The 14,704-nt window shown below is 31.7% G+C and overlaps 1 protein-coding gene across 3 annotated transcripts in view; it reads right to left on the bottom strand.

Moving 5' to 3' along the window:
• The window catches only part of LOC108578177 (protein held out wings), a 48,443-nt gene extending 35,428 nt beyond the window's left edge, over nt 1–13,015 (bottom strand). For all 3 annotated transcript variants that reach the window (XM_017941458.1, XM_017941459.1, XM_017941460.1), the window contains exon 1: nt 12,354–13,015. In XM_017941458.1, the coding sequence (XP_017796947.1) occupies nt 12,354–12,480 (127 nt within the window). In that variant the 5' untranslated portion in view covers nt 12,481–13,015. The remainder of the gene's footprint in view (nt 1–12,353) is intronic.
• Nucleotides 13,016–14,704: the final 1,689 nt, after the last annotated feature.

Here is a 14,704-nt window from a genome sequence, read left to right as displayed (position 1 = left end):
AAGTATTCCGCAATCTTTTTTTACCAAATTCTTTCATCTGTTATGAATATTTTAGAATCTGTATAATTTGTTCCGATTAAAACAACATTTTAATTCTCATATTGCAGTAGAATATAGCAGAAATATACCAAATAGAAAAATATAGACAAATTTCTTATTTTCAACTTCATAAGAAATTGTAGAAAATTACTTAGAATTATTTTAGAACTTTTTAAACAAGCAATTATAAGTATTGTTAAAAAAAAATGACTTAAAAGATAATAATGTTATATCATTCTTAATTGGTGAAAAAGTAGAGAACTGTCGTTGGTATTTTGTTTAGTCAAGTTTACCAACTGGGGATACGATAGTTTTTAAAAGGAAAAACTTTTTTACTGCTACTCTTCTTTCAGAAAAATAAAAGTGTTAATTCAGTTCTGAATAGTTGCATGTTATTATTCAAATATGTGTTCAATGTTCAAATACGCTTTTACGTAAAATTTTGCACTGTGGATAACTGTAATTTATAGAAAAAATAAATACTATTCTGAGTATTCTGTTATTAAGATATTGACAATTATTCATTAATTTATTATTAATTTCTATTTGCCGTACCTATTAGTAACTTTACAGGTAATATATTTCAACGATACGTTTCATCTATTGAGTCACTATAATTACATAATCAGATAGTGTAGTTGTAGTTTACGTTATTCTAATATATATCTTGTATTAATCCGTTCGTTTAATATCTCATATGACCAATTACGATAATATACATAAACGATATAAATAAATCATAATTTACAGATTTATGTCACATGTGACATTTATATTGCAAATTGTCTTGGAAAAGTTAATTATCACCTTTGAAAAGAAGTATACAAGTAAAAGTTTACTGTAAAATATATGTTAATATATTTAAGAAAATTGCATCTTATTTGTCTTATGAACCTTTCATTTTATTTTCAAAATTATTATTGGTTGCTATTATTTTTATAAAATTTCAAAAATAGCTTAACTCAAACTAACGTTAAAATTTAAATAAAACAACAATAAATTTAATGTATCTTAATTTAAACAAAAAAATAATTTAATTATATTTAGTCTTTTACAAAATATAAATATAGTAATAGTGATAGTTTGAGTAAGAAAATATTCTTGATTATTGAAAACTATCAAACAATAAGAAAGAGGTAAGAATGAAATATTATTCAGAAATAGAAATGTTAAAACTATAAAAAAATTAGTGTTAAAAACAATGAAAAAATTCAAAAATCATATTTAGTTTATTTGATTTCTACATTTGTATGTAGATATTCATTTGTAGACATTTGTATTTACTATGTAAAATGAAGATTTCGATTTAGATTACTCGTATTACATAATTACATCGATAAGATGGAATTAGATAAGAAAATAAATATTTGATTTGATAGGAAATTCAATATTTACTTAAACCTTTTTAAATGTCACATTTTCATTCATAGCAGAAAGTAAACAAACTTTTCTAGAATACTGCATTACCTACTTTGCTACTGTAGCGTTAATCTTATGTGTAAAAGAATACAAAAATCTATGTTGTTATTATATATTTAATGAACTAAATTAAATACGTAAAAAAAAAACTGTTTTTGGCAATTTTCTTCTTAGATAATTGCATTTTCCAATAACATGTTTATTCTAAAAGATCTAGCATGGAAACATAATAGATCTTATTACTGTTAACTATTAACTATTAACATTACAAATAATTGGAATAATCTTTAATGAATTTCACAATATTTATTAATATTCTTAAGAAATAACTTTATTTAAAATTTTAATAAAACATAATGTGGATTTATTAGATACAAGCAAGTTGATCTTAAATGCATTTAATAATTGTAACTTGCTCAAGATAATAACAAATGCAATCTACTATTTTCTAATTCCTCAATTATTAAATTTCCATATGGTACAGATGCATTTAAAGCATTAAGCCTACTGATAGTTTTTATTCTCTAACTTTCATCTTTTAAATTGTTAGTTATGAAAACATACAAAAATTTTATTTGTATTTACTATCAATTAACAGTCTATATTCACAAAAAAGATGTAGGATAATTATAATCTTTTAAGTGAATGTTGTGTATAAATTATTTTAAACTTTTGTATGTATTTTTTAAAACTTCTGCATATATACGTACGTACACGCTAACAAAAAACTTCAATTGAACAGTATTGTATAATATATTACTGAATTACTATTTTCCTAGTATCATGTCATTAAAATGCTACATTCTATACAAACAGTCAAATTTTAAAAGCACCTAGTCCACTTTCATTAATTAGCACATAGTAAGCAAGTGTAAAGAGAAATCAATCCTTTTACATTTTAAACTATACGTACATGTTTATTCAAAAGACAAGAGAGTATAAATATTCAAAAAGGGTACAATTAAAAGAGATACTTCTTTAGTAGACATTAAAATCGGGTTTTTAAAAGAAACATAAATCTTCAATAGATAATATAACCATAATACATATATACAGTGCTGTGTATATGTATTTATATTTGGTTACTTTAATTGCTCTTTTAAAATCAAATTTTTTCCTGCTAAATTATAAGAGAATATAAAAAATGCTTTTACAATCACAATTCCTAACATACTGTTGTCATTATTTTTAAAAGCGAGATAATAAAGCGAAAAGTATTACGCTCTATTCTTGTTCAACATTCAATTCGACAAATAAGACTGAAACGAAAACAATAGATAATAAGCTAACAGAATCACGCTGGCGTCCTGAAGCTCGAACTGTAAATGTTGAACCTGCTTCGTCTTAACCCAAAGCAAAGCTGACCGACTAAGGCCGAGCACAGTACGGGAATATACGGTTTGGTATAATGACCCAAGCAAACGTGTGTGAGTGCACACCCAACTCAAGGCAAGCAGAAAGAATGACGAAGAGAAGAGCGAAGAGTGCCGGTTGGAAACGGAGACAGTTGAGAATTCCTTTCACCCTACCTACTTTTCGAAGCTTAAAGTAAAAGAGTCGAATCCACTGGAGGGGGAAAGAGATGGTGGAGACCAAGGAGAATATGGATAGAGTGGAAGGGTGGGAGGAAGAGAAAGAGAGAGAGAGAGATAATGTGAGAAAGAGAAGGAAAGAGTAAAAAAATGCTTGAGAATGACGGAGAAAGAAAATCGTGGGAGTGGAACAAGGGTAGAAGAACGAGGGAAGAATTGAAATTTAAACGAAGAAACATTCAAATATGATAATACGTGGTATAGTCGAAAAGCGTAAGATTCTTTATTCTGCAGACAAAAACGCAGCAAAGATCTGTTCGAGAAAAGGAAGAAGAGGGTTAAAGAGCAAATTCGCACGAGCGAGCAAACGAACAAGTGAAGGAAAGAGCGAGCAAAATAACAGGGGCGAAGAGAGACAGAGAATGACGAGAATGGAACGAAGCCGAAGTGGCACGAGCCCGTTGGTGGATGCCATGCGGCATGAAGCGAACTGCAGGTCAATCCGGTCATCGGCCCCTATGAGTTCCCAAGGGCCACCGTTAAGGGTTTCATGGTGTTTTTTCTCTTACTTAAATTTTCGATTTTTCATCGTTTTATTAATTTTCTTTTTTAACGTTACAGATGCTTCTGGCATCGATAACGCAACTGAAAACTATACTGTACAAATTGCAATTTTCTCCTTCTTTTGCTTACTTCGATTATTGGAACATTCATTATGTACGCATACAATTGTTCTATTTATTAATTTATTATCTAGAATAATATAAAACATTTCTATATTCTACGAAACCATCGCAGAGTTTTATGACCCGTTAAAAAAAAGAATCGAATTCACGTACACCTCCCACTTCATTTCATATTTTTAATACTGTACGTTAAATAAATTTAATCAATTTGATAGATTTTGAAACGTACTCTGTATCTCTCGAATTTTTTTTTTGTTACAGTTGCACCAACAGATTTGACGCGGATAAATATGAGGAAGAGCACTTTTTCTATGGCAGAAATAATTCATGATCACTACTGAATGTTATCAAATATTATGTATTACTATGCAGTTATCTGTTGTGTCATTCATTTCAAACTTTCACATTGTTATGTCGAAATATTTGAGTTTTAATACACAGCAGTTTTAAATACATACGTAGTTCTGAGAATCATTTTACATGTGAACTGTTAAACAAAGAATGCGTTTCTGCAATTATTACTTAAACAATAGCGTGTAAACCTTGTAAAAATCAGGGTGTTTTAGTTCTTCTCGAAAAACTGCGGAAGCATAAACTACAAACATTCTGTTACAAAGTTATAAGCAAATATTGCACACAACGTGGAATATCCAAGAAATTTGTCAACCTTGAAGCACATAAACACAAAAGATTTTCAATACAGAAATGATTTGTATAAATCAAGTACATACATATATCATGCAATAAATTTTATATTACAGCAATGTTAAGCTTATATAAACGTATGAGAATGACATTTTGAAATAAGAAATTAAACATTGCTAAATCATCATTTATTATGACATTAATGTTAATGGCATCATTGAAATAATTTCAATATAAACATCATGTGAATACGGATATAGTAAACACTGACTTCTCATGCTTTAAATTTAACAATCTGCTTTATAGTGTGATCAATATTTATTTATAGTAGTGTAACAAAATTTTGTTTTTCTCATCTTTACTTGTACGTCATGCTCCCAGAGAGCAGAAGAAAATAGAAATATCCTGCATAGAGGTTATGTTTAAGTTAAAATTTATTAAAATGTTAATGCTCTTTTCTCGATTTTCATAACTAAATTGAATTACATTATATAGTTTCAAAATCCTATTAAATTATAGGTAAAGTTTAATTTTTAAACCAAAATTTTAACTAGGAAGTCGGTATGATATAGGTACTATAGCAATATAAACATTTGATTGTCTTCTCATTTTTTTTTTACATTTCATATGAATTTAGTTCTCACAGTTTCTAAAGTTCTATATTTAAATAAAGATAATGTAAAAGTATACCAAATTACAAAATAAAACGTTTGTAGGATTACAAGTATACGTTCAATATAGATCGTTGTTTATTTAAGAAAACTGAAACTAACATAAGATAGGAAATGGAGGAACCTACATACAGGGTGATCCTAAGAAAGCAGGGACAAAATATGTATAACTGTTTTCTGAACGAAAATAGTATAAAATAATAAAGAGTAAATTTGAATAGTTTAATTTAGTCTACACACTACCATGATAAAGTAGTTTCTGTAATAATGATAGGGGTGGCAATTATATGCTTTTAAGTTTGGCAAACAGAACTCTGACTAATGTTCCATTTGCTTGCAATCTACTGTACTGATGTAATAGACTCAAATTCTACATACATATGCCAAGACTTGTATAGTAACTTCATTATTGTCTATTACCGATTTTACGGAATCTTTTCTTAGTTTAATAAAAGAAGCCTTTTGTACAATTTTGTTGCATTTTACAAGTACAGTAAATACATCAACTTTTTCATTACTTATAAAAGTCATTAAATTTAATTCATATTAACAAACCTGACAAAAATAAAACTACGAATACAAAACAGAATAGGTTAGGTCACTCAATGTAAATCTATTTATTAACTGACTGAAATTTACGTTTCTCTGTTACGTTATATCCATTTCAAAAATCGAACAAATTCAATGCAAAGAAATAGATAATGTTTAAATAATAGCAAAAAATATACAATATCTCGCAAAAATGTTAAAAAACTTCCAAATGTCTAAAGGGATGATTTATGTAAAGAAAATTATATACTTTCATTAAAAAAAAAAATAATGTGATTGCATACTGCCGCTATGTACATACATTATTAAATTTGACGAAACAATTTTATCACAGGAATGTTGGCTCTGTTAAATTATTTATTTCCACTCTATCATTTTCCTCCATTTTCGCTTAGAAAAGATTCACTTCTTACGTCAGTTTCAAGAATCACCTTGTATACGCATACGAGACGTTTATGGAACACCCTGTATATGGGTGCGTGCGCGCATATATACACAGTGGCCTGCGCGGCATAGTCGAAAACGACGACAGCGTCAACCACGGACAAGGACCGCAAAAGTGGGGGCGCGTAGGCATTTCCTTATTTAGAAACAGAGAAACGTCTTAGCTAGTGCAACGGCTACCGTAAAGAATTAGACAATATTTGGAAGTGTAAGCTTACGTGCGTAAAAGAAAACTATACTGGTGATTTCACATTTTGAAATAACAAAAAGTAAGAAACCAATATAAAAGTACCTACAGTATATAAAGTTATACGTTAGGTTACACTTAGCGTTTAAAAATATGTTGAGAATAACATTATAAAATTATTAACAACTATTTTAATAATTATTATGTAGATAATCGTTTAATAATTTACACATATTAGTTATTGTATATGATCAATGATTTATTCTCGTACAAAATATTTCATTTATATTTCATAGTGTAACAAGATCTGTTTCAAAATTTTCTAATATTATTCTGCCATTCATAGTAATTTACCAATTTTTTGAAATTACATGTCAATAATAGACGTATTTTAATTGCCAACAAATTATTTGTCCTTTCAACTAAATAATTACTTATTAGTATTTGACGCTATGTATTTATATACTTAATTACACAATTTAGACATAATTAATGATTAAATTTGAAGTATTTATGTTATATATTCCCGCATAGTAAAAATTGTTTTCAAAGAATACATTCATTTAAGTAAAAAAACTATTTTCATCATACAACTGAAAGACGATGTTTCTGATTTAATATACATATATCCTAATTTCCTATGCCTTTTCTCTTGACTTTCAATTATTGGCGCATAAATTTTAACTTCCATCTAATTTAATCGATAAATCCAGGATTCAATAACCTTATTAATCTTTTTATTAAATAATTTTTGCATGATATGCTATAACATAATCGATATTTTGGAAAAAACATTTTAATGCATATTTTACATTTAAATTAGGTTAATCAATATTTTTGAAAAATTTTACTCGCATTTTTTTAATGTTAATGTAAATCTCTTTTCTAACAATATTAAAATCCAACTTAATACGTTAATCTAGAGTGTGATATACGATATCAGAAATACTTGTTCTTCTTCTTTTTTTTAATAAAATTTTACACTAATCACCATGTGATGTATCATACCGGTACACCATTCGTGATTTGATACTCGACTTACAACAGTTTTCGTTATCGCGAGCTTATCACGAATGTTGCTATCAGACGATTACGATCTTACGTACTGTTGATATTAAGCGCGTGGTACACTTGAAATCTTCACATTATAAAATAGTTATCGAATCAGATAAAATTCATTTAACCGGTAAATCGGGTGTTACACTTGGAAATTTCAAGTACTTAAGAAATCCAGCGAGATTAACAATAATTAAGAATTAAAATTCAATCACAGATTGAAAATGACACATATTATTGTAAAAATATTGATAAAGTTTTTCTGCTTCGTTAGGTATTTATGTAAACTGTACGTGCGATATCGTTGGCGATCACTAACGGGCATGTATAACCTCTTCGCTAAAGTAAAAGGAAAAGAAGCGAAGAGGAACAAAGAGGAAAGATGGAATGCGGCCGCTACCGCCTTTGCCGCCACTGCTGCCGCTATTGCTGCTGTCGCCTTGCTACTTAGACAATGTTAAAAGAAACAACCAGGAAAGAAGTCTCCGACCGACTGCCTCGTACTCTAGTGATGGCTATGAAACACGAGTAGTAGCCATTCAAGATACCGATTGTGAGAATACCAAAGCAAAACGAAGTATAAACACGCGATCCTCTACTTTCAAGGAAGTCATCGTTTCCTCTTCGTCGATTTCTTCCTTCCTACTAATAGACAATACACACCGTCGTGTGCCCGTAAGACATGTTTACGTATTCGTTAGATTTGAAGCGGGTAATATTTTCCATTATCATATATCTTTACCACCTAAGTTTGGGAAGCGACCAACAAACTATGACACACCTCGGTGTTGAACGCATGTATGATTCAGATTTTGGAACAGATTATGTTTTCGTTTAGTCCACTTATTCAGAGCAGCAAACAACTAAATTTTGAATCGTTCCCATATTTTCACGCAAGAAAAATAACATGTGGCCATTAATTATAAATTTGAAATCTATATAGTATTTTCGTTATTACTGTGACAAAGAATGAAATGAACCATTTGAGGTTAGAAAACATTTATTCGAAAATCGAATTTTAAAATATTGTTAAATATGACACTTAAAAATTCGAGCATTATTTCTTATGTTATTTTATCATAAAATAACAGTTTTACAGGTAATTATTTGTTAGTGCAAGTAAAGACAAATGCACATAAGCAACAGAAGGAAAAAGTGGATAAAGAATTTAAAAAAATAAAATAGTAAGCAGAGAAAACGAGGGAAGAATTCGAATACTGGTATACATTTGTTCGACAAAAAATTGTATCAATTTATTTTCAATGCCTTTTTCGATGCTCTTATTGAAACTATAAGCAATTTCGTATTTGCATCTGTATCTCATTATGAACGATCAATGGTCGCGCCTCTTAATCTTTTAAATACTTGTAAGCAGGCCAGGTCAAGTACAAAGCAGAAATTACACTGTAAAGGAAGAGTTACCAAAGAACGATATAAATGAACACGTGAAAACCAGAATAATTTGGCAATTTCTGTGATGTACAACACGTAAGGTTACACAACGACAAATTTCAAAAGGGATAGGAAAATATTGTGAGTCATTCGTACGATTGATCAGCATTTAAATACTAATGATCCCGAAGATACTAAAAATTCGCTTGAAAACCTAACCTTAATGTTTACAGAAAGAAATTGGTTAAAATAGCAAAATATAATAGTATCCTTATTATTTTTTGTTACGATTTTAGAAAAATAATTTCAGATATAAATACTAGAAATGCAAAAAAATTATTATTACACTTTAATGTTTATATTAAATATTAGGTGTAGAACTGGATTCACACAATTGATTCGAAGCTATCGAGTTTCCATCATGATGGTAATCGCAAGTTGCCAGAAAAATAGCAAAAAGTCATCAACAATAATGGAAATTATTTCGATAATTGATCTGTTTACATTCTTTTTAAATAAAACTTCGATTGTACCCAAAAATCGGAAAGAATTCATTTTTATACCTAATAAAAATATTTCAGTTACATGTAAGAAGTGCTGTTCAATATAAATGTTATTAGCGCATAAGATAACGATATTTGTTCGATTCAGTGAAAATATGAACTGAGCGAAGTGTGATATGACACTAATCAATCTATTATATTCCAGAATGTCTGTGATTTCATACGTTTCCATTTGAAATGATTAAGCACAACGACCTAGTAGCAGAAGAAAACTAGACCTCGTGTCTGTCCAAGTTTTCGCTAGACAGTTTCGAAAGGACGCGCTTGACAACGAGTTCTATTCACGCCACTAGGTCACCGAGAAAACTTGCTACGTCGTGTTCGAAATAGATCTCTCGGACACGATTGCAATACGGTTGAGCCATCATGAACCATGCAGTACGAATGAACAACATTGTGTACAGGTTCCAGGTTCGAGTCATATCGTACACCCGATGTTTATACTTTCGTATTTCCACCATCTCTCTTGGACCGCGTTTCATATTACATGCTCCGACTTCTTTTACCAGTTTACAGTTTTTTCCATATGTTTGTATCTCCGTTGAAAAGGAAGGTTACCAACGTAGGAGAGAAGACTAGATGCGCGCGCGGTCCACGCTATGGTTTCCAGACGCTTTATATACACCAGCACCGTACAAGTATACTTGCATCAAACCATATGCCAGTAGCGCGTTTAAAATGTTACAGATGTCATCAAACTTCGAAAACGATACCCTTTTTCCAAGCTTATTCTTGACAAACATTAGAAACGTAAAATTGAATAAACCATCTTGAATATTTTTTCTAGTATGTCAATACTAGTTTAGTTACCATACGAGAAATCATTTTTTCCACAGAGTTGTATTCTAACGTTTCTTCGTTTATATCTTTATGTATATACGTAATGTTTAAAATGCATTTAATTTTTGCAGCTACATAATAAAAATATCGTATTAAATCAATCTGAGAAAAAATAATAAAGTAAATTTCTTTGCATGAGCAGGACTATATCCCCGTAGGAATGCGAGGTCCAAGAGCTTTCGTAAAACCGGTTCTCGTCGTAAACGTCATTTGACACATTTCCTGTGAAACAGTATAGACAACTCGAATGCACATATACTTTAAGCAATGTTATTTTCAAACAGTTGAAAAATTACAGATAAACTTTCACCTGATTTTTCATATACAAGTTCAAAATGCTACATATATTTTACTTATTATAGCTGTTAAAGTAACGCGGTTAACTGTGAAAAATAACTTTTTCCCTACCTAAGTTACGTACTGTGAAGTGGTTACCTGTTATTTGCGAACACAAACAGAAGCTACTATGACAAATACGGCTTAAGTATAGAGTAGCTCGATTAGAAGAGTTTGTCTTTTATAGTAGAAAGGACTATACCCATTAAAAGTAACTAGCATTCTGGAAAGGAAAAGTTACTTTTAGCGAACACCAATCATCGTTTGGTACAAATACCGAGAATCCCAATATAATTGTAGTACAAAATTGGATGTGTACGTGTTATAACCGTAAGTATATAAAATTTCTTTTCCCACAGTAACAACATGCTCTTTATATTTGCCCTTCCGAAATCTAAAACGCTTGGATTAAGTATAATTTTAGTACTGAGTCACAATGGAAAAATCGTTTCATAAATTCTTGTGTATTAGATCATTAAAATCGATTCATTTGAGGTCATGCTCATGAGTAATGATTAGAACATGTAGGAATACTAAAACAAATTCCACGCGCTGCAACAAACACCTTTTTGAATTTATTGTAAAACGAGTATTTTGTAAATACTCATTAAACAAATATTATCATTTAACAATTTACTTTTAGTTCACTTTTTGTTTCTATAATTTACCATATCTGTATTTTTATTATTTAAAGAATCAAAAGTATAATGCATTATTTAATAATACTGTTACAATAACTTAAAAATTTTTAAAGCATATTGTTTTTTAATCTTTGTATAAAAATCAAACTGACCGAAAAGATAGAAACGTGCTCACATGAACTGCGACAAGATCATGAAACAGTGTTTAACAAGATACAGTAGAGTTAATAATGTCATTGGTAAACAAAGGGTACGAATGATGACTTAGAGATATATCGAACGTTTTGCGAATTTTTTACAACCAACACCGCCTACATCACAAACATCCTTTAACTTTCCAATTATTTACTCCATTTACCTCAATCCGAACGTATTTGATTAATTTCCAAATTAACCCATCAAATTAATCCAAATATTTAAAATGCATAATAAACGATCGAATTTCTTGGTTTCATATTAAATGTTAAGTATTAAACTTTTTCTTCAAGAAGAAGACTTGAAGCACGGTAAACGTTACACGAGTCTGCACACTGAATGTGAGCATGTACGTACGCACATATAGGAACTGTCCAAAAATAGACAGTGAAAAAATGTTCTTCGAAACAGTAGACATGAGTATAGTAAATTATTAAAAAAGAAAACACGTATATGATATCAAAAAGAATGTGTGAAATGTAAGTTTAAAACATGTATCACAAAAATTTCTCCAACACTGTTCTCAAACACTTGGTGCACTTCATTTTCACTGACAATCCCCCCTCCCTTTCATTTCATATCTTGTTTCCTCAGTGGCATGCGATGATTCTGGGCCGGGCTGGCCGAGCAAGCTAAATCGAATTGTGTCAAGATTAGTGCAATCGATCGATTATGTGAATCGTAAGTCACATGAAAATGTAAGTTATTCTGGTCGACTTACGTTGAATAAGTTAATTTCCTGTTCTCCTCACTCCGACGTAGAAAATTGGAAAAATAAAGTGAACGGCAGGCTCGAAGAGACACGAAGAGTAGATCGGGACGCGTAACACGTGACACACGATCGAGATACAATGTTTGCGAGCAGTCCGTTGCCGATTATGGCAAACTACGAGGCAACAAGAACCGGTCTCTCGTGGCACAAGCAACGTTCCTGGACGTTGCGCATTTTTTTCGCTTGCGCGACTGCCGTAGCGAAATCCGTAAGATCTCGGAAAATATGGCGAAAGTTTCGCGGGCATGTAGAACATGCTTAGAGACCGAACTCGAAGTATGAATCGCTGTGAGCGTTAATCATGCAAATTAAAGTAAGGCGTGTCGCAAGTGAAATGATGCATTGCCGAAGGTACAGGAGATATTAGTGGATTAATGGTTGCTTACCTTCGTCTAGTAGGCGCTCTACATGTATGAAGACATTAGGGAAAGCAGCTAACTGCTTTCGGTCTTTTAGTAACTGTGACAGGTAGTCCGCTATACTCTGCGTCGTCGTGTTAGTATTATCACACATCGCTATTACTTGATTACTCCTATGGCGGTCACGCGAAAATAGAAAAAGATATACAAAAAAAAAGGTATTGCAAAGAGGGAGACGGAAAGAAAAAGTGAACGTTAAACGTAAACGAGTAAGAGACAGACGACGTTGCGATTAAGATCCAAAATAACAGCAGTCCCTTCACGTTTAGTTTTGCACAACGTTAACGCAGATTTTCCCGTTATTCACTATTATATCACTTTATTTTCTTATTTTTCTCGCACAATAATTTCTCCGTAATTAAATACAACTCGCTGTTCGTACGTCGCGCCTCCTCACTCGTGGTTTCTCTGGCGCGCTCCTCGCATACGTCGCCACGATTGCGTTACGTTTTTAGAAATAGCGGAGTTGGTATACTATGTATAAGGAGTAGAAGGAGGAGAAGGAGAAGGAAAAGGAGGATAAGGAGGAGGGGGAGAGAAGTATGTAGGTGCGACAGAAACAGAGAGGACTGCGAGAGCGAGTCTGAGAGGGAGCGAGAGCGAGCGAAACTGAGAAAAGGAGAGGAGAGTCGAAGGTGACAAGGGGGAAGAAGAGAAGGAGATGGCGAAGGAAAGGAGAGGAAAAGAGAAGGGGGAAAGAGAAAGAAAGAAAGAAAGAGGAGGGAAGGAGAAAAAGGGAAAAGAGATAGAGGAAGGGAAAGGCAGGAGAATTAGACACTGGGAGAGAGAGAAAAAGAGAGAGAGAGAAAGAGAGAGAGAGAGAGAGAGGGGAGAATACAGCCTCTCTCACGAGTTGGACTCTGTTAAGGTTAAAAAGTTAGATCGTAGATCGCGAAATTAAAAACAAACACGCACTACGGGATTCTCAGCTCTACTGCACCACCCGTGCATGTGCCGCGTCGAACTACCCGTAGATTCCTGAGTTTGGACGCATGCGCAGCATTTGTTTTGCGCATGCGTCTCGCGCGCATTGGTTCTTACGTACCACTATCGGCGCGCTTCTACCGCCCACTACCATATACGGCCTCTGCGTACGCGCGAGTACTGAGGTACGCGCCATACCATCGTCGCATACAAGTTGGATAATTCAGGGACGCAATTATCTAGTAGTGTGCCCTGCATCTTACAATCTTCGTGATTCATGTGTCGGCAGCCGTTTCGTAAAACTCTTTTTGTTAACGGAACATCACGAAACATGTTTACTGGCATGTCTTACCGTTGTGTGAGAAACCACCAGATTCAAGGACGTTGGTCTATATGTGACCAATGTATTGCCTAGGTTTTATCCGATTAATTGTATGCTCGTCACGGACAAACGCATTTTCGTAGTATGAAACAACTTTGTCTGTTGGAATTGTTTCTTTCTTTTTCCAATTTATCCCCAACCTGTCATTTGCGTATCGTTCTCGTGAATTTAATAAAATTTGCTGCTCTTCTAAGAAAATATACGTAATGCTTTAAATAAACTGCAAGCTAAATTTAGATTTCAACTTTAACTCGATATTTTAAAGTCAGCTGAAACTTGTTTCGTACGTAAACTTTATGGACGAAAAAGCTGCATAAAATAGTTTCGATATAACTGCTAACGCATTTATGATAAGTACGTTATAATAGCATGATAACTTCTAATATACACTTGAAAACGTTTGCTTAAAAACAAAATAACAAATATTGATTATATAATGAATCATGGTGCACCGTCAATACGAATATCCAAGCATATAAAACTATTTAACATATAAAAAAAAATGACACATTCTTTTATCAATTCGAATAAACTAACGATTCTAACCTTACAGTATCTTACAAAACACTGGAAAAATGAAGGATTGACTACAAAAGATGTTTTCGTATTTGTTATGAAACTTATTAAAGTATATCATTTTTTATACTGCTTCGACTGATTGAAAGTGAAAGTTACATTAACGTAAGTAAACTAAAACGTAACATTTTAAATGTTTATGCATCTCTCACTTACATCTTATTGTATCTAAACAAAATGGTTGTTGTTATTTATATAAAACGTTAAATTTAAATTAGCTAAGTAAAAGATGACATTCTTCGAAACAACTTTTCGTAAATGATTATAATTCAAAGTCGGGACTTAGAAATATACGAACAGCAGTTATACAAAAATTCTCACAAATGTAATTACCAAAGGTCGGTAATTATTTAAAGAGATATTAATGCGTTGTATGTTAATTTTTAATCGAACGCGTTATAACACAAACATATGATTTATTTCAAACATATGCAAA

Source organism: Habropoda laboriosa, unplaced genomic scaffold, assembly GCF_001263275.1.
Source record: "Habropoda laboriosa isolate 0110345459 unplaced genomic scaffold, ASM126327v1 scaffold1329, whole genome shotgun sequence".
NCBI classification, from domain to species: domain Eukaryota; kingdom Metazoa; phylum Arthropoda; class Insecta; order Hymenoptera; family Apidae; genus Habropoda; species Habropoda laboriosa.
The sequence above is the reverse complement of the archived record's forward strand: the minus strand, read 5'-3'. Positions and strand labels throughout refer to the sequence as shown.